The following is a 23,488-nucleotide window of genomic DNA, read 5'->3' as shown; positions in this document are numbered from 1 at the left end:
GTCCTTAATAATCCTTTCATATTAAGATGTCTACAGCCAACCACCTGTCTTGGCTTATCAATGTGGTTAGGTAGTCACTTTTGACCTCTGGCTGGGACCTCAAGGGGTAGAATGGGTCGTTCTCTAACCAGATGGTCGACGGTTCGATTCCGGTCTTCCCCATTACATTTGCAGAAGTGACCTTGGGCAAGATACTTAACCAAACAAATTGCCCCTTAAGGCTGTGTCGTTCTGATAGAAAAAAAGTGCTGCCCATAGATACACTGTATGAATGTGTGCGGGTGAATGTAACTGTGCTGTAAAGCGCCTTGAATGGTCATTAAGATGAGAAAACTCAATATAAATGCAAACAATTTACCATTTAATCTGTTATCCCATTGCATAATCATAGATTAGAAGCTCATTAAAATATTGAACAAAATAAAATCTAATGATAAACCCAGTTCAATTAATATCCACTTTAGACCATAAGCTATAATGCCAGCTGTGTAACTTTAACTGGCTTTTTGGGTACAAATAACATCATTCCTTCACACAAATGAATGGCAAAGAAACAGAGGTTTCTTTCAATGGACCCAGTTAACTGTGCCAAAACTAAGGCTGGCAAATGACCTCTGTGGAACCTGTTCTAATATAGTTCTACCATAGTCACTTGTGCACTTAGTCATAAAATGTGAATTGAAATAGATAACACGTGTGTCTGACATCATGTACAATGCACACATTGCTTTGGCAGATTGCTTTGATCATATAAATCTTACTGAGTGCTTTGTATTACTTACTGCAGCATTGAATTTGCTCCAGCAAGCGAAGAAAAAAAGAACACCCTTTGCTCTGGTGGGACGCCAAGAGAAAAGGCGTTCAATGAGTTTATTTAGTGTTAGTGTGCAAAACTTACAGCATTCAATGGGGTTGGAGGAAGCCTGTAGGGACAACGTCCTGCCATTGGGCTGGTTGATGTGCACTCGGAACACCAGCCTCACGCGTGTGTTTTTACGTCCGATGTCTGTTTCGCCTTTGCGTAGCTCAATGTCCGAATTACGCAACTTCAGGATCCCTGCACAATCGATTCTGGGAGAGAGGTAGGGAAGGGCAAAAATATAACAACACATTTAAAAGATTAGGAAACCATCTTAGACTATTTTCAAGAGAAAGATATATACAGTGGCCGAAACAGGCAGATTTGATTATTTGACTGTTAAACTGAGAAATTGAGCAGAGTTGCTGTGCATTAGGATCAGCCGTGACTGCTGGTGTTACAGATCATGCACCAGAGGTTTACTGGAGCATGACCATGTCATTATTAATCCAGCATGTCATCAAAGATAGAGTCGGACGAAATGACTTCATATCACTGTTTTAAAGGGTCAGAGTGGTCCGCGAATTAGCAATTCTCTGGAGGAATCCTAAAGAATGAACACACTGTGACTGAACACGACCACACAAGGTCCCACCAGCAGTCAGCATATACAAACTCATATACTACATATATTTAGGGTTTTAACCTCTGTTAATTATCACCACATGTAGCAGTAGACATTTTTTCTAAGCTGTCTCTATTTATTTCATTTCACAATTTGGATAAAAGGGCGAGTTTTCTTTCCCCTCTCCTAGTGGAAAAAGGCCTTCGTTTTCAGACCTGCCCTTTCATGAATTTAAATAAAACTACAGAGGCTGGTAAAAAAAAGTGAGGGAATATGAATAGGATATGGTTTGGCATTTCAGTTATTTTACATGGTGGCTATTTGGGCACTATTCGTGGAACATGGTTAATGTCAGGTTTTATACCAATCAAATTTTCCCCTCGCTTTGGTTTTTGAGAATTTGAGTAAATGTAAATAAGAAAAAATAACATGTTAAGCTGGCTAGCTACTTCTTATCAGCCGTGCATGATGTGTTGATGACACATTCTGTCATGCATAGGTTTTAACTCAGACCCAAGATGCTGGATGTCACGGATTAGTTTTAAGTCCATTTTCATGACCTGTGCAATCCAAAATGCCAAGAGCCGGTACATTTTGATAATGTTTAGATAAAATGAAAGAAATAGTCTTCTCTGCCAGCATTGTAAAACGGCAACTTCAATATATCAGCTAAAACCCATTCTTTTTTTCTATTTGTTTTTTATTAAATGACCAAACAGTATGTTGTACTTACTATATTTTGCAGAAGGCAATAAACTACTAGAAATAAGCTACATTGTATGATTATGAACTTTGCTAGAGGAGAAAAGTAAGACAGATTGAATCTGTCTGAAAGTTTGACTGCAGTTCTCGACTGTCTGCATCCCACACACTGAGCGAATGATTGCTGGCATGAGAGCAGCGAGATGGATGCTGTGTTATCAAGATGACTGTTTAACAGCTCAGTGGAAAGAGACAGTTAAAGGCTTCGCTTCATCTTTGACCTTTCAGATAGTTGGGGAAGAAATATAGAACTCTCATTCCTCTTCCTTTAGCATGCACACTGAGGACAAAAGGGGAAATGAAACTTCCTCTCGAATACTGTTTACAATATCATATTCATCCTAAGGGACACATTAAGTTAAATGGGTGAGGGACGTCCCTAAACATGATACAATATAAGGAATATTTTTGTATTGGTGAAAATGATATAGTAAGGCAGCGTGAATCATCCACTGTCAACCAAAGAATACCAAGTCCAACCAAGAACTGTATACATAAATGTAGGTAAATGGCCTCACGTAACCTATGTTCATATACAGTGGTTTTATGCATTACGCAGAGTTCTGGGAGTCGGTCCAATAAATTCACTGCTCCCTAATCTGAAAAGAGCCCCAGGAAAGGAGCCACTGCTTGGACTCAGTTTTGAGCACAGCCTCTTGGTTTACTGCAAGTACGGAGGAACGCCAAGCCGGATTTACCTCAGCCTGGCAAACTTGCTCTTAAAGGTATACCGAGGTTTTATTTAGTTGCGTACTTCATCACACTTTTACACAAGGTAAAATGTGCTTGTTTCTGTTGAGCTCACCAGAACTGAGAGGGCAGCTACCTTTATTAGCTTGTCAGCTAGCTCATCTTTGGGGCAAACACCATTGGTTGCTAACACTTGTGTTATAAGTCCAACATCAAGGTGCTTCAGAGTTGGTGAACAATGCTGCTGTTTGTTAGCTTAAGTGCTAATTCCTTTAGGAAAGCTGATGTGTCACAACAACCTAATTTTGATGTTCATTCATACTTGCTCTCATAGTTTTATCGTAGTAGGTTCCTTATGGTTATGGTGCTGTCTGTTGCCTAGCAGCTGTTAGGTTAGTAATAGGCCTTTTTTTTACCAAGACACTGACATATCACTTACATATTTCAGGACCCTGGTCCTGTGCTCCCTGTGTCACTGTCCCTCTGCCATGGCTCACACTGAAACCCTCAAATAGGACTGAGCCGTTGTTGATGTTAATATTAACACCTGGGCTTCCTCTACTGTGAAAATGTTCACCACCAAAATGTCTGCTATGAAAAACTCTATTGTTTTATTGAGCATTAAAGTGCAAAACTGTTCTACTTATACCTTTATACACTTTTCTCTGTACCAGTGTGTATACCATCAGTTCGGCACAAATGTTGTCATTGCACATTGGCTAGAGGGACCAAGGAACCCCCATGAGTAAAAGTGCTCGTCATTTTATTCTTTAAGGTATTAGTTGAACTTTATGAAGGAGTCATATGGAAACATACAAGTGTCTGGGGGGACAAAGTCATGTTATCACCAGAATTTGTTTTATTTATTTAATGGAATAAAGTCATAATGATTTAGGAATTAAGTTTTAATATTATGAGAATACAGTCTTAATGTTAAAAGACTAAGGCAATCATTTTTAAGCTTTGTGTCATTTTAGAAGGGGGATATGAGCCGTCTAGCCTGTCACCTGCATTAAGAGGGGATTTGGAGCATCTTCTTTAGTAATAATATAGTGTAAGTTTCACAAATGAAATACTTAATCTGTAGGGCTCATCAGCACCACATTATCGTGAGTATCAGAACTTAGATTGTGCAAGAAACTGTGTCTAATCCGAAGAAAGAACACAAGAATGTTTCCTCTTTTGTGGAGGAGGAAATGTTATTGGTCGACTGTGAGTTTACATGTGTTACTATTCAATTGGGCTCATAGTTTCTAATTAAGTTGTTTTAAGATTTTGGATCCAGAGGAAGTCTGGTCAGCAAGAGTTCCTCTGGCTGGTTATTTTATAAAGATTTTTTTTCTTACTTTATTCCCGTACTATTACGACTTTCTTCTCAATTACAACTTTAGTCTTGTAATATTGTCAAATTATTCCCAAAGTTTCCGTTGAAGTACAAGCCTCTTGCCTGTAGAGCCCCTGAAAACATTGGTCAGAATCAAGTCACCCATGTCAGTTTGTCGACACTGTGCACTTATTTCACCTCCTTAGAAACTCATTCATCTCTTGGGGTGAGAGCACGGAGTTTTAAAGCCCTATTTAGAAGTGTGTGCTGTACAGTGCCTATCATCAGGTATTCTGTTTGTAGACTCAAAGACTAAAGTGCTGTGAGAGAGAATGGAGTGTGTGGTCATATTTCAAATCACGGGTTACCAGAGCAAAATGTGGAAAGAATAAGATGGATAGGTGATTTGTGGAGGTCTAAGAGCACTCACATGGCTCTCATGTTGTTTTCAGGCAGCAGAGGGATCTCCAAAACTTTGGTGTTGGATTGCATGACTTCATGGCTAGCGGTGGAGACGGTTTTGCCGGTGATGCGGTGGACCTGGTAGAAGGCATGTGGTCGCAGGAGGCGGTCGTCTGCGGTCCCGATGAACAGCTGCAGGGTGAGCGGCTCGCTTTCCATGTAGCCATAAAGCTGTCGGGAGAACAAAGGTAGCCAGGTGAGACGCAACATTGTGTTCTAAGACTCCCAAAGTCATCCCCTTATTTGGAAAATAGAGACTGAAGGCATATCGGCTAGCGATAGTTAGAGTTCTTTTTTTACCGCTAGTTCTACATTCTTTATGGGGAAGGTGAAGAAAACGTTTTTTGATGTCTCTGAGTCTGCCTAGAGTAGTGATCTCCTGGGTACAGAGATGTGGAGGCTGATGGAGAGGCTGTCTTCCCATCACTTCACTGTTCATTAAAATCTCACTGCTCCTATTAAAAAAAGTGCCCACAGAGAGGCAACCAGTAGACTGTGACTCTGCAGAAAGTGACCCCTTAAAAGACAAAAAAGAACCCAGGACAATCATCTCAGGTATGCCTCAAGCTGTGATGCTCACAGTCGTTAAAGTTTATGAAACTGATGATTGGGCTAATAACAACATTCTTATACAAATAAATTGCATATACAGAAAACACAGACCTTAGCATACATTCAAATCTTTCGTGTCAATAAAAGCAATAATGGCGTGCACATAACCTATGAGTGAACACAATGTTACTGTGATGAACATAAATCAAAATGAATTTAGAGGTAAATAACTGTGTCAGTGTAGGTAGAGTTGAGCTAAATTTACACCTGAATGTGAAGCAAAACACAAAAAAACTTAATGGAGTTTTTGGCATGCAGATGGAATGCAGCCCCTGTGCCTTTGGGCAGTTATGAACATACATTATGATTTCCATTAAAGCTCAGAGACTGTGTCCCACTGTGATGAAAGAGACTCCTGTATCAGAACCACCACTTCAAACAACTACCACTTCCTCTTGTGGGGCTCCATTAGCTGCTACTGCTCAACTAATAAAAGATCAAATCTAAAAAAAAAATAGAGAAGAAAAGCTCAATGGCCATGCAAAGTATGAAATGAAGTGTTGTGTTTGGGGTCAACAGCACTTTAAATATAACCTGCCAACAAAATGCCTGGCTCATATTTGCCCAATGTCTAAAGCAACTTCATTTGATGATTTAACCAAGTGTATAATGGCTCAAAGTTAAAGGCGGGTTTGAAAGTGTGGTGAAGGACAACTGATACTTTGTGAGTGTTGTCTGACCAGAATAATTTGCCAACCAAATGTGGATTTTTGGTGGAACCAGGTCTTACACTGCAGACCTCCCAGGATACACTTTCTCTTCTTCGCAGTGCGAAGTGGTCTTATGGTCATATGTGTGGATGTTGGCCTGGACTTAGTAATCACCCCAAACCTAAAAGATGAAAACTAAGAGGAGTAACTTATCAACATGTGGACCTCCGTGGATCCACCCAGGTGGCTCCTTGACCTCACTTTGACATTTAGTGTGACAGAGCACTTATTCAAGACCACGGCTAACCATTCCATGGCTGCCACAAGACTCTCACAAATTGTTCAGTTACACCAGCGCATCGCTTCAGACCAATTTTCTCTGAGCTGCGATCAAGTGAAAACAGTGGTACTGTTGAATGGAATAAAAGACCCCTGTTGTTTATCTAACAGACTGAGTCATATAAATTCAGAGCACATGTAACCTATGACATAATCGGATTAATGGGTTTATAATTACCTTTGTGAGGGTGGTCAGGGGTGTGTGATGAAGAGGAAGGCTGGTGGAGGACTGGGGAGCTATTTCATGAAAGGTCCATGGAAATTAGTGCTTCAGTGTCTTTGGTTTGAGAACAAATTTGACTGTATAAGTCGTCTGGCCTGATAATTAACATCAAGACTGACTGCCTGTGGGGTTATGTTTCCCCCCCCCCAGTTACACGATTTTCAGCATTAATTATGTTTAATAAAATTAAGTTATGACTAGTCACTGGAGAAGAGCATATCCATATGTCTCAATAATTTGAGCGCCAGTGGCTGCCCTTTGCATTTGATTCAGATATCAAGGGAGTGGTAAAGCTAAGACGTCATTCATTTCCAATTCCAACCGTCTATTTTTCTCCTCACCTCCTCATAGTGTCTCTAGCAGCTGTCTTGACCTGTGAGCTAGTCACACATGCAAGTCATCAGTGAGTTAGGCCAAGGTCAGGAGCTTCTTGAAGTCTTGGCATCCCAAGGGACCACTTCATCTATGAAGTGATCTCACCGGCAGACCTCGCTCTGCTTGTTATATTTTACTTATGGTGTCACCAGGGGTAATTATCCATAGCCACACATGCTACCAGTTACTTGTGTATTGACTGTTGAGAGGGCTATGTTGGAGCATGAGGTACAAATCTGAAACACCGTAGCGTTAAATTGCCTGAGGTTTCCTCATGATTTAATAAAAAACAGGCCTCCACGCTACAAAGGAGTGTCGTCTGTCACTTTTGCCTTAGCAGACTTCTTGGGATTTCTCAATGATCTCCAACCATTACTTCAGCTGCCACGTGGCGGTAAGGGGGCCTGTATAAGAGACGGGAAGAGGGGGTGTCTTTATCCCTTTCACTCGCCTTGCGGTAGCGCATGATGACGCTGGTGTCCTCACTCAAAGCCATAGTGACCTCATGGAGGAGAGGAAGTGATTAATGAGGTCAGATAGTCCTCCTGGTGACGCTGGTCTTCCCAGCAGCAAAGGAAGGCAGTCTAGTCCCCCCCGGGCGACCCCCCTCGATTCCTTTACCATATGTGCTCCCCTGACCCTCTCCTAAAGGCCCCCACTTCGCTCCTGCTAAGCTCCTGTGACGCTCACACAAATGCACACCACAAGCAAAACGCAAAACGTACTTCTTTATTTCATTCTCAAAGGAGAAATAAATGGCGGGGGAAAAAAGCAAAGATAGTGTCGTAAACTTTAAATGTGGGCCGACGACAGAGGCTTCACACACACCTGTGACCTCGGCTTTGTATTTGTCTGTAATGCTGCCTTCGAGGTTGGACCAGTGAGCCACTAATTTTGACCAGATGAGCTTCTCTTGCTGTAACTGCAGCCTATCTGGCACACGCACCGTATATTTATTTTGAGATAATCGAAACCGAGTCATGGCTTGATTTGCAGCTGTTTCAAGGTGCCAACTTCTGCCACTGTGTCAGCTAGATCCATTTACACCTCCTACCACAAGCCACTGTTGCACGAGCCATTTTTGATAGCTGAGGCTCAAGCAAAACACTGTGGATATGGCGGCTGATGCATTATTGTGTAATTGTATGCAGCTGTATTGTCTGGATCAGTTGTGATGATGTGCGGGGGTCGAGCTGAAAAGGGAGAGGGGGGTACATCCCAACCACTTTCCCCCATTCCTCTCCCTGTCGCCTTTGGACCATTGCAGATCCATCATCAGCATAGACAATTTCAGTTTTAGGGATATAGCCCCATTTTTTCCCCTCATTTGCTTCAATGAGTGAAAATCTGTTGTGATGAAGTAATGACGTGGGGTTTTTTGTTTTTCAACTCCATGTGCTGCCTGTACCTTGCCTCAATAGTTCAAAGAAAGGTTTTGATCATGTAATGTTTAATAATGACTTGCTGGTAAATTTGATGTGTCTGGTCTGGCCAGAAATTGAGTGTGAATATACTCCACAGGCCTGCAGTGGGCTGCCTTCTATCCCTCTGCAGTAATTTCATTTCATCACCGCCTGGAGAAATGTCATGACTCGTAGAAGTCCACGTGGCGCAGAGAATTGGGGAGAGGAGAAGGAAAAGGGGACTGGAAGCAATAGAGGACTGGGCAAACTGAAGAAGGGGAGGTGGAGAACTACAACAGCAGATTTTAGGCTTTTTCCAATTCTCATTCTCCCCTCTCTCCAGCCTTTGCTATACTCAATTAAATGTACACTCATCCAAGTTGTCTCTCCTTCCAGACTTTACTCTATCACCCTTCTTTCCTGCTCATTTCTCCAGTGCCTCATCCTGAATGCATAAGGACGCACGCGATCCTTTAATGTGCAGCATTTCCACGTCTTCAAATGCTGCTGCTTTTATAAGCAACCACAAGATATATATCCCTCAAATTTTATGATGAACTGAGTACTTTAGTGTTATGTCATAAAGGGCATAGTTTCAAGCACTACCCCATGTCTAGACCAGTGAGGGTCCAAATTCCATACCAAAAAAATTGATTTGTTACCAGCAACGCCTAACATAAGAAATATCATCCAAACCTACAGAGAATTTGAGTAAGATGATGCACGGACAATTGCTGTGTCCCCTAAAAGCAAAACAACCACCCGTGTCTTACCTCATAAATCTGTGGGACGTTTGGTTATCACCTCAAACCAGTGAAAACGAAGCACATTTTGCTCATTTTTATCCACTTGTTATTAACTGGTAATTAGTGGTAACCAAATACCAGTGTAAGGGAAGCCCACGCAAATGGAGAACCACAGTTTAAGAGTGGCATAAATACCCCCTTGGGTAATGAATAATAGCCCTGAGTAAGCTGTAGCAGCACTACAGGGTACACAGAGCATTTTGAATATCAAACAAGAGGCAGCAGTAGATTTAATGAGCAATTAGTAGCTACAGTAAAGGGCGCTTTAGATCTTGGGTTTTCTTTGGGACATTACGCAGCCAGCAAGCACCGGATCCCGAGGTGAAACTGCACATGCAAAGAACTGAGCACATGTTTACCAAGGTCTTTCATGTCCTCGCGGCAGAAACATGCTGCAAACTTGATGTGCATCACATGCAGTCGCGGCGGAACAGAGATGTGTATTAAGTCACGCACACGTTCATAGGGATGATGGCCACATCCTGCTGAAATTACACCGTGTCTGTTGCTGCTTTAGACTTAATGAGAGAGTGGGTGAGAGAGTTTGTGAATGTGTGAGGAGGGAAGCCCTATAGGCCAGTCATTATCCTATATGAACTTGCCCTATGCAAGACAGTGCTGTGTGCTCTGCGATTGAGTTTAATACTCCACAGGTGTTGTTGTCTGCTGTTACCCAGGGCCTGCCGGATGTCTGTGTTTTCTGAGTTTGCAACATCTTCAACTCATCCCACATTTCGATCCGAGCCAGGTCACATCCCCGGTCACTATATTTTCAATTCAAATAATTTGGCATATAATCCCCCCCCCCCCCATTGTTCTCCTCTGGAAAAACCCATCAATCAATGTCACTGCAGCATTCTGAGTGAAGTTAGACCAGGTTGTTGGGTTTCCTGAACATTGCTACGAAAATCAGCCACGTAAACGTCTCGGCATAGCTGTGGTGAGAGAGGGGAGCGTCTGGAACTGTGCGTTGGGAGCCGATGGGAGTACCCGAGATCCCCTTAATGGCGCTGTGGTCGGCTGCAGTAAATAAAGTGGAAAAGCAGCCACGGGGGTCACAAAGTGGACCAATCATGGGAGGGGAAGTTAAAAGGCTGCCGATGCAGAGGAAGGGACGGAGGGATGGAGTGCGGGTCCAGAATAAATGAAAGATTTGAAACAGTGCAGAGAGCCGGTGCAAACAGCAGAGGGGTAATGAGAAGAGGTAACCCATAATCTAGAGGTTTTCACTGGTGTGCGGCTGCAGTTTTGACACTTTCTCCCAATGCAGCCATCCCACAAGCTCTCCATCCGACATTGAATGTGTTGTGGTTGATACTGCAGCTTGGGATGATGTCAGACCTTAGCGATGCCAAACTTTCCTCTGTGTATATCAGGAAAACACCACCGCTTGTTACGGAGTTGTAAAACAACATCGGCAAATGAGCAGTTGAGTGTTTTGTTTTAACTATCTGTCAGTTGCTGTCTCTCTGGGGGACGAAGCTAGAGAAACAGTGTATCCCTTCATGTTTTTCATCTTCATCCAGAGCTGCTTTCCAACACACATGTCACCATCACTCATTGAGCGTGAGTCTGATCATCCATGATCTTAAAAAACAATAGAGAGTTGGATGGTGGATGACTGGGCTTTAACCGAGGGATGCCTGCTGCTGTGGGTTGGGGAGCTGGTTGAAGGATGGATTGTTCACAGGGTGCGACATCATTGGACCCCCCAGGGGGGGAGGGAGGCACCGGTGTGTGGAAACGGGAGGTGGCGTCCGATGGGCGCTGGGATTCTAAGTCCTATCAACCCACCACCCACCCCCACCAAAACAGCCCCAGCACAGCCATGCTCAGTCAACCTAAGGGCCACACAGCCCTAATCAGCAGGATACAGAGCATCTCCAGGGGCAGCTGAGCTGAGCCCCAGCTGCCTGCTGACTCCCTCTACCCCTTCTCTCTCTCTCTCTCTCTCTTTCTCTCTTTCTCCCTCCTCGATCTAGTCAAGCACAAACACACTCTCACACAAACACACACGTAGAGAGACACTTCCATGGCTGATTCCTACACCCATGCCCTCATGTCATTATTGACTCATTCTCCTCGACTGCATCCACCCATCCAGTGCCTGCCACTCATTACCACAGGGCACTGGGGACTACAGCGTGCCCTACTCTCTAAGATTACAACAACACAATTTCACACAACACTTCAGCAAAGACTAAGACAGTGATAAAGAGTACACTCAGATAAATGAGAAATCTTGCACTCGGACTGTGCCATATCCCTTTGAAGGTACAGTACATTCTCTTCTCGTATATTTTAGCCTCTGGCATGTACAAATAACAGCCTAATCCGTAAGATTTATCATTCTGTCAACTGCTTTGCTTCCCTCCAGATATCCCAATTGACTGCACAGAGCATAAATCTCTCAGCACCAAAAAGTAAGGGCAAAATGTAAGCAATGCCAGTAGGGGGAGGTGTGATGGTAAAGCAGCTGTCATCATATTTTATCCATGACTACTAATCACTAACAATTGCTTGACATACACAGCAAGACTTGAAAAACCTCCTTGCAAAGCAATAAACTTGGGCCAATACAATACGAAATAAACAACCCATCAAGTCATCAATCTAAATCTGGACAACACTGCGGGTTGCTGACTCGTGACTTTTCACTCTCACTCCCAGAGTGAGTCAGGAAGTGACATTAACTAAATCAAAACAAGCCTCACCTGCCGCATGCAGCTGTGCATGGCGAGTTGAGTCTGGTAGGGCTCACGTGGAAGCGCGGGGGTAAAATGTTGATTCACCAGCATGTTGATATACAAAGGTTTGTAATGAAGGGGAATAATGACCTGTATTTACAGAGAAAACCTGAGAGTTGACAGGCCTGTTTATAACACCCCCCTCGCCAACAGCTGTCAAGTGCATTTGACGTTGGGCAGGCGAGGATGTGCTGACAACATCTATTTACAACTGTGGCACTAACAACATCTTTCGCTAACTGTAAAACAAAGACAGAACACCAACCTGAATATTTACTGGTCCAAAACTAAAAATGTCTCTGGCTGCAATTCTGGATGATAAATGGAATTTTAGAATGAAAAAAAAGAAAAGCCCCACAGACGAATGCCCTGACCTTATTCATATTTATACAGTTTTAATTTGTATACAAGGCAAATTTACCCACAACCTTAAGAACACACACGTCACTAAATCCCCACCTTTAGTAAACTAAGATGTCAGTGTAGTGTGATGACAGTGAAGCAGAGAAAGGAGCTCTGTTCTGTGCTGCTGGCGAGACTGACGTTTGCTCTTTAAGTGTTCGCCAAGTACAATAGTGAGAGGCGATGGTCCTGCTCTATACTAATTGAGTCAGCCTGCACTGCTGCTGGTCAGAGCACCAGTAGATTGATTCTGCGAACATTAATAACACAGTATACAAGCATATACACTGGCACGGACTGGGGTCTGAATATACTGCACTCAAGGGCTTTTATTATTTAGACAACTGGCTCTAAAAGTTTGCAACAACATTGGATATCATACTTTACATACGGTTTCTAGAGTAAAGCAATGGTTTTCTGACGCAAACTCTAATAAATGAAAAACAGGGAGATATTTTGAAAGTCAATCACATTTCATTTTAAGATTCATCGACTGTGACAAATCAAAACATTTAAAAAAGAACAGGAGATGATAATGAAGATTTCATGGCTGTGCTGACTTTGCTCTGTGAAAACATTCTGCCATAAAATCAGCATCTGCCAAACATCCACTTTGCTTGTTGTCAGGAGGAAAAGGGAGCTGTTAATCAACATGCACTTGTTTGCTTGTTAGCACTTGTTCTGTAATGACATCAAATTATCACACAGCTTAAAGGCACAAAGCTGACTTTGTGTCGGGTGAACCTCAATTTCTGCAGGAACTCATACCAATCAATTCAGTAAACAATTGCTGGTGACGTACCTGCACTACAGGGTGTCCTCCGGAGAGCGCCTTCACCGCCCCGCGGCTGCCTTCAGTTTCATAGTGGGCCCTGTGGTGGGACTTTGGCTGCACCTCGATCTGCAGGTTGTACGGGCCGGAGCATGATTGAAGCTGCCAGTCAAGAGCTGGTAGAGATGGGCTGTATTAAGATGACAGATTGTTTGTTAATAGGTCCATGGAATAATCTATAAATACAAAAGTACAATTTATTTTTTTACTGAAGAAGGAATGGGTATAATATAATTTTTTTTCATTATAATTAATTAAGTTATATTCTTAAAACCAAATCAGATTAGATTTGCCCAAGTAGGACCTGTGAGGATGGAGTTTTTCCATGGTTCAGTAATTACCAAGAAAGTCTAAATGAAAAAGCTCTAAACTTGCTTTAAATTATATTCAAATTAGGACACTTAAGTGTAACCCAACTGGCCTGATCCTTCCCCATTTCATCATGGTCCTTAATCTAATCAATTAAACTCACTCGCTGACGTATGTAATTCCTGGGGCCTGGGTAATAATTAGTGCTCCTTCTTTATGAAAAATAAAGGGGAGACGAATGTTCCCTTGTTAGAGCGGTGTGTTTTTTATTATGGTGTGACAGGTAGAAACAGACGCAGGGAGTTAAGAAAGTGACGGGAGGAGAGACATTTCTAGGGCAGAAAAACAAATCTCGTACCAGCTGGCGACCAGCCTGTCCTTTGATACAATTATTATCCTTTCCAAATCGATAACTGTGAAATTATAAAACACAGCCACACTGGAATTGCAGTCAACAGAGTTCTACAGTTGAATAAGGTCAGCGGCACACTCTGCCTTGGAGCATGATATCGTTCCCAGAGCTACAGCTGGCATCATTGTTCTGGAGACGGGGAGTCGGAGCTTCCCATGTGAACACCGTGGTGATATCTAAACCAAAACAAACATGTGCCAGACAATATTTCTCTGCGCCGGATGCCTGGTAAACGCAAACCCCTGACCTGAAGGGTGGCTCAACTGAAACCAATCTCTGACATCTTTGTGGAACTTGCGGGCTGTTTGTTGACCCAAAACGAACTGATTTCCCCCCGCAGGGCTTTATCTGCCCAGTCGGTGCATGACATCACGTTAGCTCCGCAGAAAGAGATGGGCTGATGGCGCAGCAGGCCAGAGCAGTGAGCCGCCTGATTAACCCGCAGACTGCTTCCCCTTCAGCCAGGCCTGTCACCATCACTTCCTGTTGCTCACTATCTTAATCAAACACTTGATTTCCGACAGGAAACAGTGTTATTGGCTCGGGAAAAAAAATGTCATGTGGGACACAATTGAAATTGAAAAAGCTTACCTTGCTCAAAAGTGAAAAATCAATGACATAGCTGAGCGCATGCACAATGTGTGTGTGTGTCTGTTATATCGCTATAGCAACAATGGCCCACAAACACACACACACACACACAAACACACACAGGGCAACTCCTCTCTGTGAAATATGATTTATGAAATAGTTTTGATCTTCAAAGAGAACTCTTTTGAAAGTGAAGAGCATGCAACTTTTGGATTTCTGCCTTTTGATATGGCCTTTGAAGTTTAAAAACTAAAACAATTGTGTCCTTGCAATAAATAAATAACACTAACTCTGTAAATATAAAGACAACTGCGCAAAGAAGTGGAACAGCTGGATGAATTGTTTTTCTCTTGGACTGTCTGCAAATACGTTGTTTCCTAACGCACAATGCTATAAACCACGAATCTGTCTAAATAAGTAGACTTGCTTAATTGTCTTCTCACAGAAAACAACTGCTGGGTCAGTTTCACACTGAGTGGTTTAGTCATAAACGTTTCATTTGTGGATTCACATGATTAGCTTTCCTAAAAGGGCCACAGAAGTTATTGACAGACAGCTACGTCAGAGCAGCTCCACCTACCTGAGGTAAGGTTTGGGCTTCGACCAGGAGTACGGATGCTGGGGCACATCCAGGAACCCTCCACAGTAGTTCTCCTTCTTGAGGGGCATTCGGGAGGGGTAGTCCTCATGGCAGAGCTCCCCGTCAAGACCCAGGTCCTCCCCACCAGGCTCCAGTTTCAGGCTCATGGAGGACGAGTGGTCAAGCATGGTCTTCCGTGTCTTGATTGGGATTCCCTCCCCCATGTCTATCACTCCATCTGTGGTTAGAGCGTTGATGGCAGCCACAATGGCAGAGTTGGTGTACTGGTTGGTGTTGGCAAGCCAGTTCTCATCTGTGATGCTCACCCTGGGGGAGATATGTGGAGACGGGATGGGGGACTGGTTGGGTGTGCAGGATGTCTGACGGTAGGGGGCACCGTTGAGGCTGTACTTTCTCTTCCCAATTCCGCCTCCTCCACCGATTCCTCCAACACCTCCACTGTAGGAAGGCGAGTTAGGCCTGGACCCGCGAGGTTGAGCCGGCCATCCATCCTCAGCCACAGCTCCTATCTGAGGGGAGTTGGAGGGCGAATTGTGTGGGGAGCATGCAGCGCCGCTGGCATGTGGGCAGGACAGGAGCATGGATGAGCCTTTGGGAGAAACACAGGGAGACTGCCAGGGCGAATTCTGTGGGGAGTTGTCATAGTTGTAGAAGCCAGACTCATAGGAGGACGCCTCCGAGTTACAGCTGCGTGAGGAGATGCTACTTGCAGGGCTGAGGCAGCTGGGATCGCGGTAGCCATCAGCATTGGGCAGTGTCAGTGTGACGATGGAGTTGACGCCTCGTTTGATCATGTGATCCTCACTGCTGCTCTCTTCTACATCATCCTCAGGGTACTGGCTGTAGGCAGTGATCTCAATACGGGGGCTCTCCAGGGCTGGAGCCCCATTGGGTCTGAGGCCGTGGGGCAGGTAATAGCCTGATGCTGCATGGATATCATTCTGGAGGCTGTAGCCTGTCTGGTGGCAAGAGGAGACTGAGATGATTGGGCTGGACTGTAAGGTGTGGTATTGGGTGGCCAGACAGGGGTTTCCCATGCCCAGTGGAAGGGACAGGCTGACATTTGGTGTGTAGCTGTATGCATCTGCAAAAAAAAAAGATTTAGATGTTTTTACGTTTACTATTATGGTAATTTACGTTTTTGAACAATACCCCGACACAACTCCCACCAATATGTCTTGCATAAACTTCCTCACAACATCTGGAGAAGCTTAGCAATCATCTCAAAGCAGTTCCTGTATGTGGCGGCTGTGTATAGTCGCAAAGTTGCACATCCACTCTATTTGTTTGATCAGTTCATCTGGGGCTCTATTTGGCACACCCTGCTGTCATATGTACTCTACAGGAATTCCTCCAGCAGCGCTGATGGATGCTTTGTTTGATTGATTGCATCACTCACTGAGTGAATTAGGCCCTCCCCTGTGGAAAACTGACAGCACTCTCACATCGCTCTGAGCTCCTGATTAAGACGGAGAGAGTTTGCTGCAGCGTTACACACAGATGCGCCCGTGGCAAACAGAAAACAATGGGCGCCCGCAAGTGAGCACACAAAGAAATTGCAGGCGGACAAGTGCAGTCACATAAAAGCTCAGTCAGTGGAGGCACGTATATCCTGGCAGGTAGCCACTTCAGGTAGCCTTGTAGCAGCTGGCTGCCGCGTCAACAGCTGTAAAACTCTTGTCTGCTTTTTATTGATAATGTCAGTGAGGGTAACAGAAAGAAAAGGATTCAGTCTGAAACCCAGTGAAGGGCATTCCCCTTGTTGCAGCGTGCTATATTTGTTAACCACAATGCTGCGCATCACATGAAATGATGAATCTGTCTCACACCACATAATGTGGGTAGGCGGTCTAAAATTAGTTTATGAGAATCTATTTTCAGAGGTGATTATGCGATGTGCATCAGACAAGTTCAATGCACTAAGTTCAATGAGGCTAAATCTTTTCATAGACGAACAGCAGAGACATGCATTTTATAGAAAAACCCATCTGAGATGTTTGCTTCCTTTTAAAAATTGGATCACAAAAAGGGTCTTAAAAATTTCTTTTTGGCCTAGCAGATCCATGTAGCCACCTTTCTCAGGCTTAGTCTTGGCACCAAGGCTGAACTCGTATCCCTCATTCACATATCTGATATATAACGCTTGTTGTACATGCTGTTAACTCATCTCTGTCCCACTGAGTATAAACTTTAACTATAATCATAACTAAAAACTTAACTACAAAGACTGGTAGCTCTGTCTCCTCGATGCTTTCCTCTGGTTTTCTAGTGCTGAACAGATGATAATCTCCGGCCCACTCCACCCATCGTGACACACCTCCTCACTTCAGGCCTGACGGACTTTGCTTACAGTCTCAGCTGTTTTTTAAATTTTTTATCTGGAACATGTGTGAAAAATAGCACTTCTCCTAATACCCACCCAAACACATTGAGGCTGTGTCTGTCCTGTGTGCTGCACAGTTTTGAAACTCTTAGGTCACATGTGTGCTGAGCAAACTATTATACCAGATCATCATTTGTGGACTGAATCAAATTAAAGAAAAAGATAAACTGATCTTGGACTCAAGGCAATGCGTCTGCAATTGTTTGCTGTGTGCTCAAAATGCTGCGTAAGCAGGGTTCATTTGAAAACACTGGCGATCACACAGATTATAGCATGCTCTCTCAGTCTTCAACCATTTTTGTCAATTATGCTATCGCGATCAAAACTCTCTCTCTCCCCACAGCCAAACCAGCGTGACTAAAGAATAGATGGGTTTATCCACAGGGATTGTGGTCTAGGCTGGGCTCAGACTGACGGGACCTCAGGGAGAGATAGGGGGTCGCCCACAGAAGTCATCCGCAGCCTGTGGAACTAAGAACCCTGGGGCCACTTAATGCACATGGCTGACTATGGGCTAAGGCAAAACACCAGCGGAGTGCGTCTGTGTGTGCTGGTGTGCTTGTGTGTCTGCACGTCTGAGTTTATGTGTGATAATAAAGCAGCCCTCGGCATATTGCTGAAGCTGTGTGTGGTTCAGCATGTCTCCATGTCGAGCATGCTACCCAGCTTCCCTGAACATCTCTCTCTCTCTCTCTCTCTCTCTCTCTCTCTCTCTCTCTCTCTCTCTCTCTCACACACACTTTCTTGTGCTTATATCTTAGTGATACCCTTACCCTAAAATTAGCCATCCAAACAAAATGCCTAAGCCTAACCCTAACCAAATTCTAACCCTAACCCTAAAACCAAGTCCTAACCTTCAAACAGCCCTCTGAAGTGAGGACCGGCCAAAATGTCCTCACTCTGTAAGGTCTCTGCCTAAAATTGTCGTCACAAATACACACACACACACACACGTATGTTACCAATTATAAGGCTTAGGACTGAGGGACAGAAATGAATAATAACACAGCTCGATCTTCTGAAACCTCAGAGACTAAATAAAATTCTATAAATCCACAAAAAAGTACATTCTGGTTGGAAGACTTGAGACTAGACCGACTCTCAGCGGCTTCTGATGGACCGAATCAAATTCTCATTCCATGACTGCTCAATCAAAGAACTGAAAAAAAATTAAGCTTCATTTTAACGGCTGAATCATCATCTATGCTTGAGTAACTCATATGAGCAAAGCAAAGAAATCTCAGGAACTTCTGGGGTCTGCTCTACAACTGACCCCTGACCTCTCAGTGCACTGGGAGATTGGACATCTTCAATACTAGAAAAATATATTATATTATCTAACCATAAGGAGAGCATTGGACAGCAACACTTTCACTCCATTTACATACATTGTGCATGGTGAGAAACACCTGCAGGCACAGCTGCAGACCCCTAATGGTGTGAATGCCACTCAATATAAAAGAGTGACTGTGTGTGCAGAAAAAAAGTTCAGTGAGAAGTGTTCAAAATAAACTTGGTGTTATCCAAATAATATACAACATTAAAGCTGCTTGTAGAAGTTTCCTTAATAAATATTATTTTATTGGTGTCAATGTACTTGTGACCGAATAATATATTGTCACCTCCTCAGCTGTGATTCAAGTTTGCAATGGCTATAGCGGATTCACACCGGAGCTGAAATGACTTACCTTCCTCTGCAGACTTCATGTTTACGGGGACAGAGGTGAGACACTGGAGTCCTCGCTCCTGGCCGGCTGCTGCTCCAAACCTCAACTTGGAATCGACGCTCAGGCAGAAGACGGTATCCTGCATTCAACAAGCGATGCGCAACTTTCTCCGCTTGTGAGGCAGTTAACAGACGAACTCCTTCACCGATGGTAGTGCTGCGAGACCGGGTGCACTTCACACACCATTCAGCAAAAGCATAGTTTGCAAAGAAAAGCGAGAGTTCAAGTTTGTACGCGTAACGCGGCGCAGGACTGTGCGCTCCAGACGAGCGGGGACGCACAACTGCTGGATGTGGAGACCCGGCACAGGTCAGGAGCCTCGGAGGGGAGCGGGGGTGAGGTGAGTGAGTCGGGCTCTCTTCAGACCCAGTCAAGGGTTTCAAGAGTCTCCCCAGGTCGATGACGCAGCGTGGTTTGTCAGAGGGGCCGGCTCCGGTGCTTTTAAAGCTGGAAAACACCCTCCGTCCTCCCGTCAGCGCGCCGCCCATCAAGGGATGACGCGGACAGCTGGACCGCCTGGTGATGTCCTCCAACCTGGGATACCGTCCGTGGGGCTGCTGGGAGGTGTGCGAGACACACGCAGGCACACGCAAGCGTGCGTGTGTGTGCGCGCGCTGATAGAGACAGAGACACAGAGAGAGAGAGAGAGAAAGAGACAGATACAAGGAAAGAGAGAAAGAGAGAGAGCGAGCGATAGAGAGACCTAACCCCAGAGTTAGGTATATTTGAACGGTTCCACTTTTTAATTCTTACCGTTGCTTCTATTATTACAAATTCTAAAACTGTCCATAATAACTTATTCAAATGTTTAACTTGTAGAATTCATAGTTGGATGGATACAATAGCAGCAAGTTATTTGTGAAGCATTTTTTTTTGTTCTTTTACATTTTTTTATACTAATACAAGGCAATTTAACTATGTTGACTTTTCTGAATAATCCAGGTGCTTTACCTCTGTGGCCTAAAATCTACAATGCATCATACTAGTTTATATGTATCTATGTATGGATTACAGGGATGCAGTGAATATAATTCTCCCCATGTCTTTGTGTAGCTGACCCTGACGTTTGACTTCCCTGCATGAGGAAGGGGAGGAGGAGGGCTGCCTCCGACACAAATAACAAAGTTTGGTAATTCAGCACATCCACTGATATAACTATAATGGCCTCCCTCGTTAACATTGCCTATTGTGTTATTATCTGATCATTAAGATTATTCTAACATTCAACCTATTCCCTCATGGTTCAAATCAGAACTCGTATGCTATAACATTTCATTTGCAAATGTGTTTTCCTCATGTTTGAGGGAAATATGGTTTCACAGCTTCACCCAAAATAACCATCCTGAACCACTGACGGCGCAAACACACGTGGACCTCATCTCCGCTTTCCTCTACTCTCTATCAAGTCAATCCCCTGTGAATCTGCGGACACAAGCTCTAGTGCTTTGCCTTTGCTAAAGGAAAATACTGAGGTTCCCTTTACAGCTTATTTCCTTAATTGCACTCCTATTACCATTAATCAAACGTAATAGTTCCCATTGTATGATTCGGATGTTATATTATGGCATCACAAACTGCAGAAAGGTGACACATATGAAGATGTTGTTATCTGACAAGATATGGTCAGATACTGTATTTTATAGATTCATGGCAAAACATGTCTGTACTTTATAAACATTGAAATGTCCTGTACATTGCTGAGCATTGAAATACCACGTATTCTTGGTTGCCAGCTGCAGAGATTACCTAATGGGAACACTTAAGCAGTTGGCAGAATAATGGTCGCTGTATATTTACACCGATAAATGAAGTCTCACTTTGCAATGATATGTCCCATTATGATTCCTGTTGATGCTTTAAAATTAACAGCCTAATGTGCGGCAGAGTTTACCCACTGAATGCACATCTTTCAGCATTTACAAAGCCCTGACAGTCTTCATGTGGATTCCAAATAATATGGAAATTATAAAGAAGAGTAAAAAAAAAAAACTCAGCAGGAATATGACTGAGTGCTGGTAGCTGCCATGAGCGCAATTAACGATGGCTTAGACAAGCTACAATGTAATTCCTTTTGAATGAGGGCCAGATTTCAAGAAAAAACAAAAAAGACTCCCGTGAGTCTGAAATGTAGCTGGCAAGCTCGGGGATGATCACACATAATCAGAAGCAGACAGCCTATCGGGGGCAGGCGGGCTGTGGGGCAGGCGTGAGCAGACTGCATGGGGGGAAAGTAATAGTACGCTGTGTTTTCTTTGCCTACAGTAGCTCTCCGGCGTCAGCTGCGGCTTGGCCACCGAGCGCGTGTGAGGTCAAAGATGAAAAAGCAGCATCACATACTTTGGGAGATGAATTACGATGCAAAGAGGCGGTAGGAAAAAAGTAGCTGCATGACTGATTGGCACTTTCAGGGGGATGGTGCTGCGCTGGTGGCTGAACAGCTTTCAAACTCTGTGGTGGAGCATGGCTCAGTGGCAGTCTGAAGGCTTATCTTGATGGATTCTGTGCTACGGAGTAAAGAACCATTAGCTTTGTCTGTCAACAAAAGTCAGGGCACCTCAGACCATCTCAGTGGTGACAAACATTATAGCCACAATGTCATTAAGCACTCAATACTTCATTAAGAATGGGCCTATGATGTAAAAACCTGATGCTTCTCATAAAGTAGATATATGTAGTAGAACTTTACCTCTACTTCAGGATCAGATCATAAGTCTGGCAGCGTCTTTCTCAGCTGTGTGAATCAGGCTCTGGTTCAAATACCCTCTAAGGTTTAACTGTACGAGGTAAGGATTTTATGTAAAAGAACATCCATACTGATACTGTGGTGAGTTGCCAAGATAAGCCCTATCGTGGTGGACACATCCACATTTGAGAAAAAACAGCCAAATCATAACTTAACGGAGGTTCAAATCCAAGTTGTGTCAGCAAGTGCTGACTGAGAAAAAACCCGGACTGACTTCTTACAAAGTCACCACAGATGGGCTGTAACCTTAACGCTCAATATGCATTTTGAGCTTCTTTACATATGGTGTACCAAAGGAAACTGATTGTCTTGAAAAGGTGAGCAAATCTAACCCTTAAGCTGCTTTCAGACATGAAATGAACACAAACGGACCAGACATTGTCCGAAGTTTCTCTTGCACTTATGACATTTCTGTGTTTTGATCGTGAATCTCTTCTCCCTGCTGCGTTATTTATGTGTAAAAGGCAAACTCTGGAGAGTTTCCAAGTTTTTTAAGCTTAAAAATGGCAAGTTAAATTCATTTATCTCTTTGAATTCAAGTAAAACAAATTAGTCGGATTTAACTGTTGTGTTTACTCAGTTTATAATATCTAGATTGGTTCTGAATAGACAAATAGCTAGAGGAGCTTGGCTTTAATCATTATCCATGATGACAATACTTTCCAGTATGATGCAAGAACTCCATTCTTTAGAAAATTGCTCAGTTTTGTTTGCCTATTCAAAGAACCTTATGTCTCCAACATTGTCTATCCACCCAAAACTTACTAAAATACAAGGCTAGTTCCTATACTGCTTTATTGCACATGTGCACAGCGGAGCTCTCACATTCACTCCAGGAACACATGTCCAATTTACCTCTACCAGTGCTAACCAAACTTTGAGAAACCAGTGTATAGCTGCCATTGGTGTTGTTTCCGGTGGATGCTTATTATACTAGCAGGGAGCATGCAAGAAGAAAGCTGTGTTGTGACAATTTTGAAATCTGCACTTTGTGGAAAAGGTTTGTTTTGTAAAATATCAACATAAGTGTTGACAGGGCATTAGTATTATATTTGTTATATTTCCTGTATTAGGCAAGTCTGTTAGTAACTTTGCATGAGTTGAATCATCTGGATTGTGAGAACTACTAACAAACAATAACATAGCATGATAAAGCATGGGTACTCGGTTCTGTTCTGTAACGGCCTTCAAAACATTTATCCTCTAAACAGGTTGTATGGTCGTGTCGAGAAGTTGGCTTCAGGTTAAATCTCCTCTGGAAATGTTAGATTATGATTTATAGCTCTACTACATCTGGCGCGGTGGCAGTGCACATACTGAGCAGCCACAACATGTCTGTGGAGAGCATTAGAGGCACACTACGTATTGCACTCAGATTTATGGCCAGCCCGCTCCTTGCTCGTGTGTTTCACAGAAAATCATCACAGCTCGCGTTTTGTAAACAGACACATGCTGCTTTCATTTACACAGATTGAGATGTTGCTGTTGTCTTTCTTTCTTTCTTTTATTTTCTTTTTGCTCTTTTTCTCACTCAGGCTGTTTGTGATACAAACACATCTTTCTGTACCAAGAACAAGCTCAGCAGTGTCCAATGTTTCCCTTGCTTTTTGCTCTTGTTAAATTGCTTGTCTTATTGTGCATCACTGTCAAAGGAGTGGAAATCTTTCCCTC

General features: G+C 43.4%; 1 protein-coding gene across 1 annotated transcript in view; it reads right to left on the bottom strand.

Moving 5' to 3' along the window:
- Positions 1-19,518, bottom strand: part of LOC128449474 (nuclear factor of activated T-cells, cytoplasmic 1) — a 58,634-nt gene extending 39,116 nt beyond the window's left edge. Inside the window, exons 1-5 of the mRNA XM_053432671.1 lie at positions 19,036-19,518; positions 14,944-16,048; positions 13,022-13,181; positions 4,631-4,833; positions 899-1,071 (exon numbers count right to left, since the gene is read on the bottom strand). Coding sequence (XP_053288646.1) covers positions 899-1,071; positions 4,631-4,833; positions 13,022-13,181; positions 14,944-16,048; positions 19,036-19,159 — 1,765 coding nt within the window. The 5' untranslated portion in view covers positions 19,160-19,518. The remainder of the gene's footprint in view (positions 1-898; positions 1,072-4,630; positions 4,834-13,021; positions 13,182-14,943; positions 16,049-19,035) is intronic.
- Positions 19,519-23,488: the final 3,970 nt, after the last annotated feature.

Source organism: Pleuronectes platessa, chromosome 10 (genome assembly GCF_947347685.1).
Source record: "Pleuronectes platessa chromosome 10, fPlePla1.1, whole genome shotgun sequence".
In the NCBI taxonomy this organism is placed as follows: Eukaryota; Metazoa; Chordata; class Actinopteri; order Pleuronectiformes; family Pleuronectidae; genus Pleuronectes; species Pleuronectes platessa.
The sequence above is the reverse complement of the archived record's forward strand: the minus strand, read 5'-3'. Positions and strand labels throughout refer to the sequence as shown.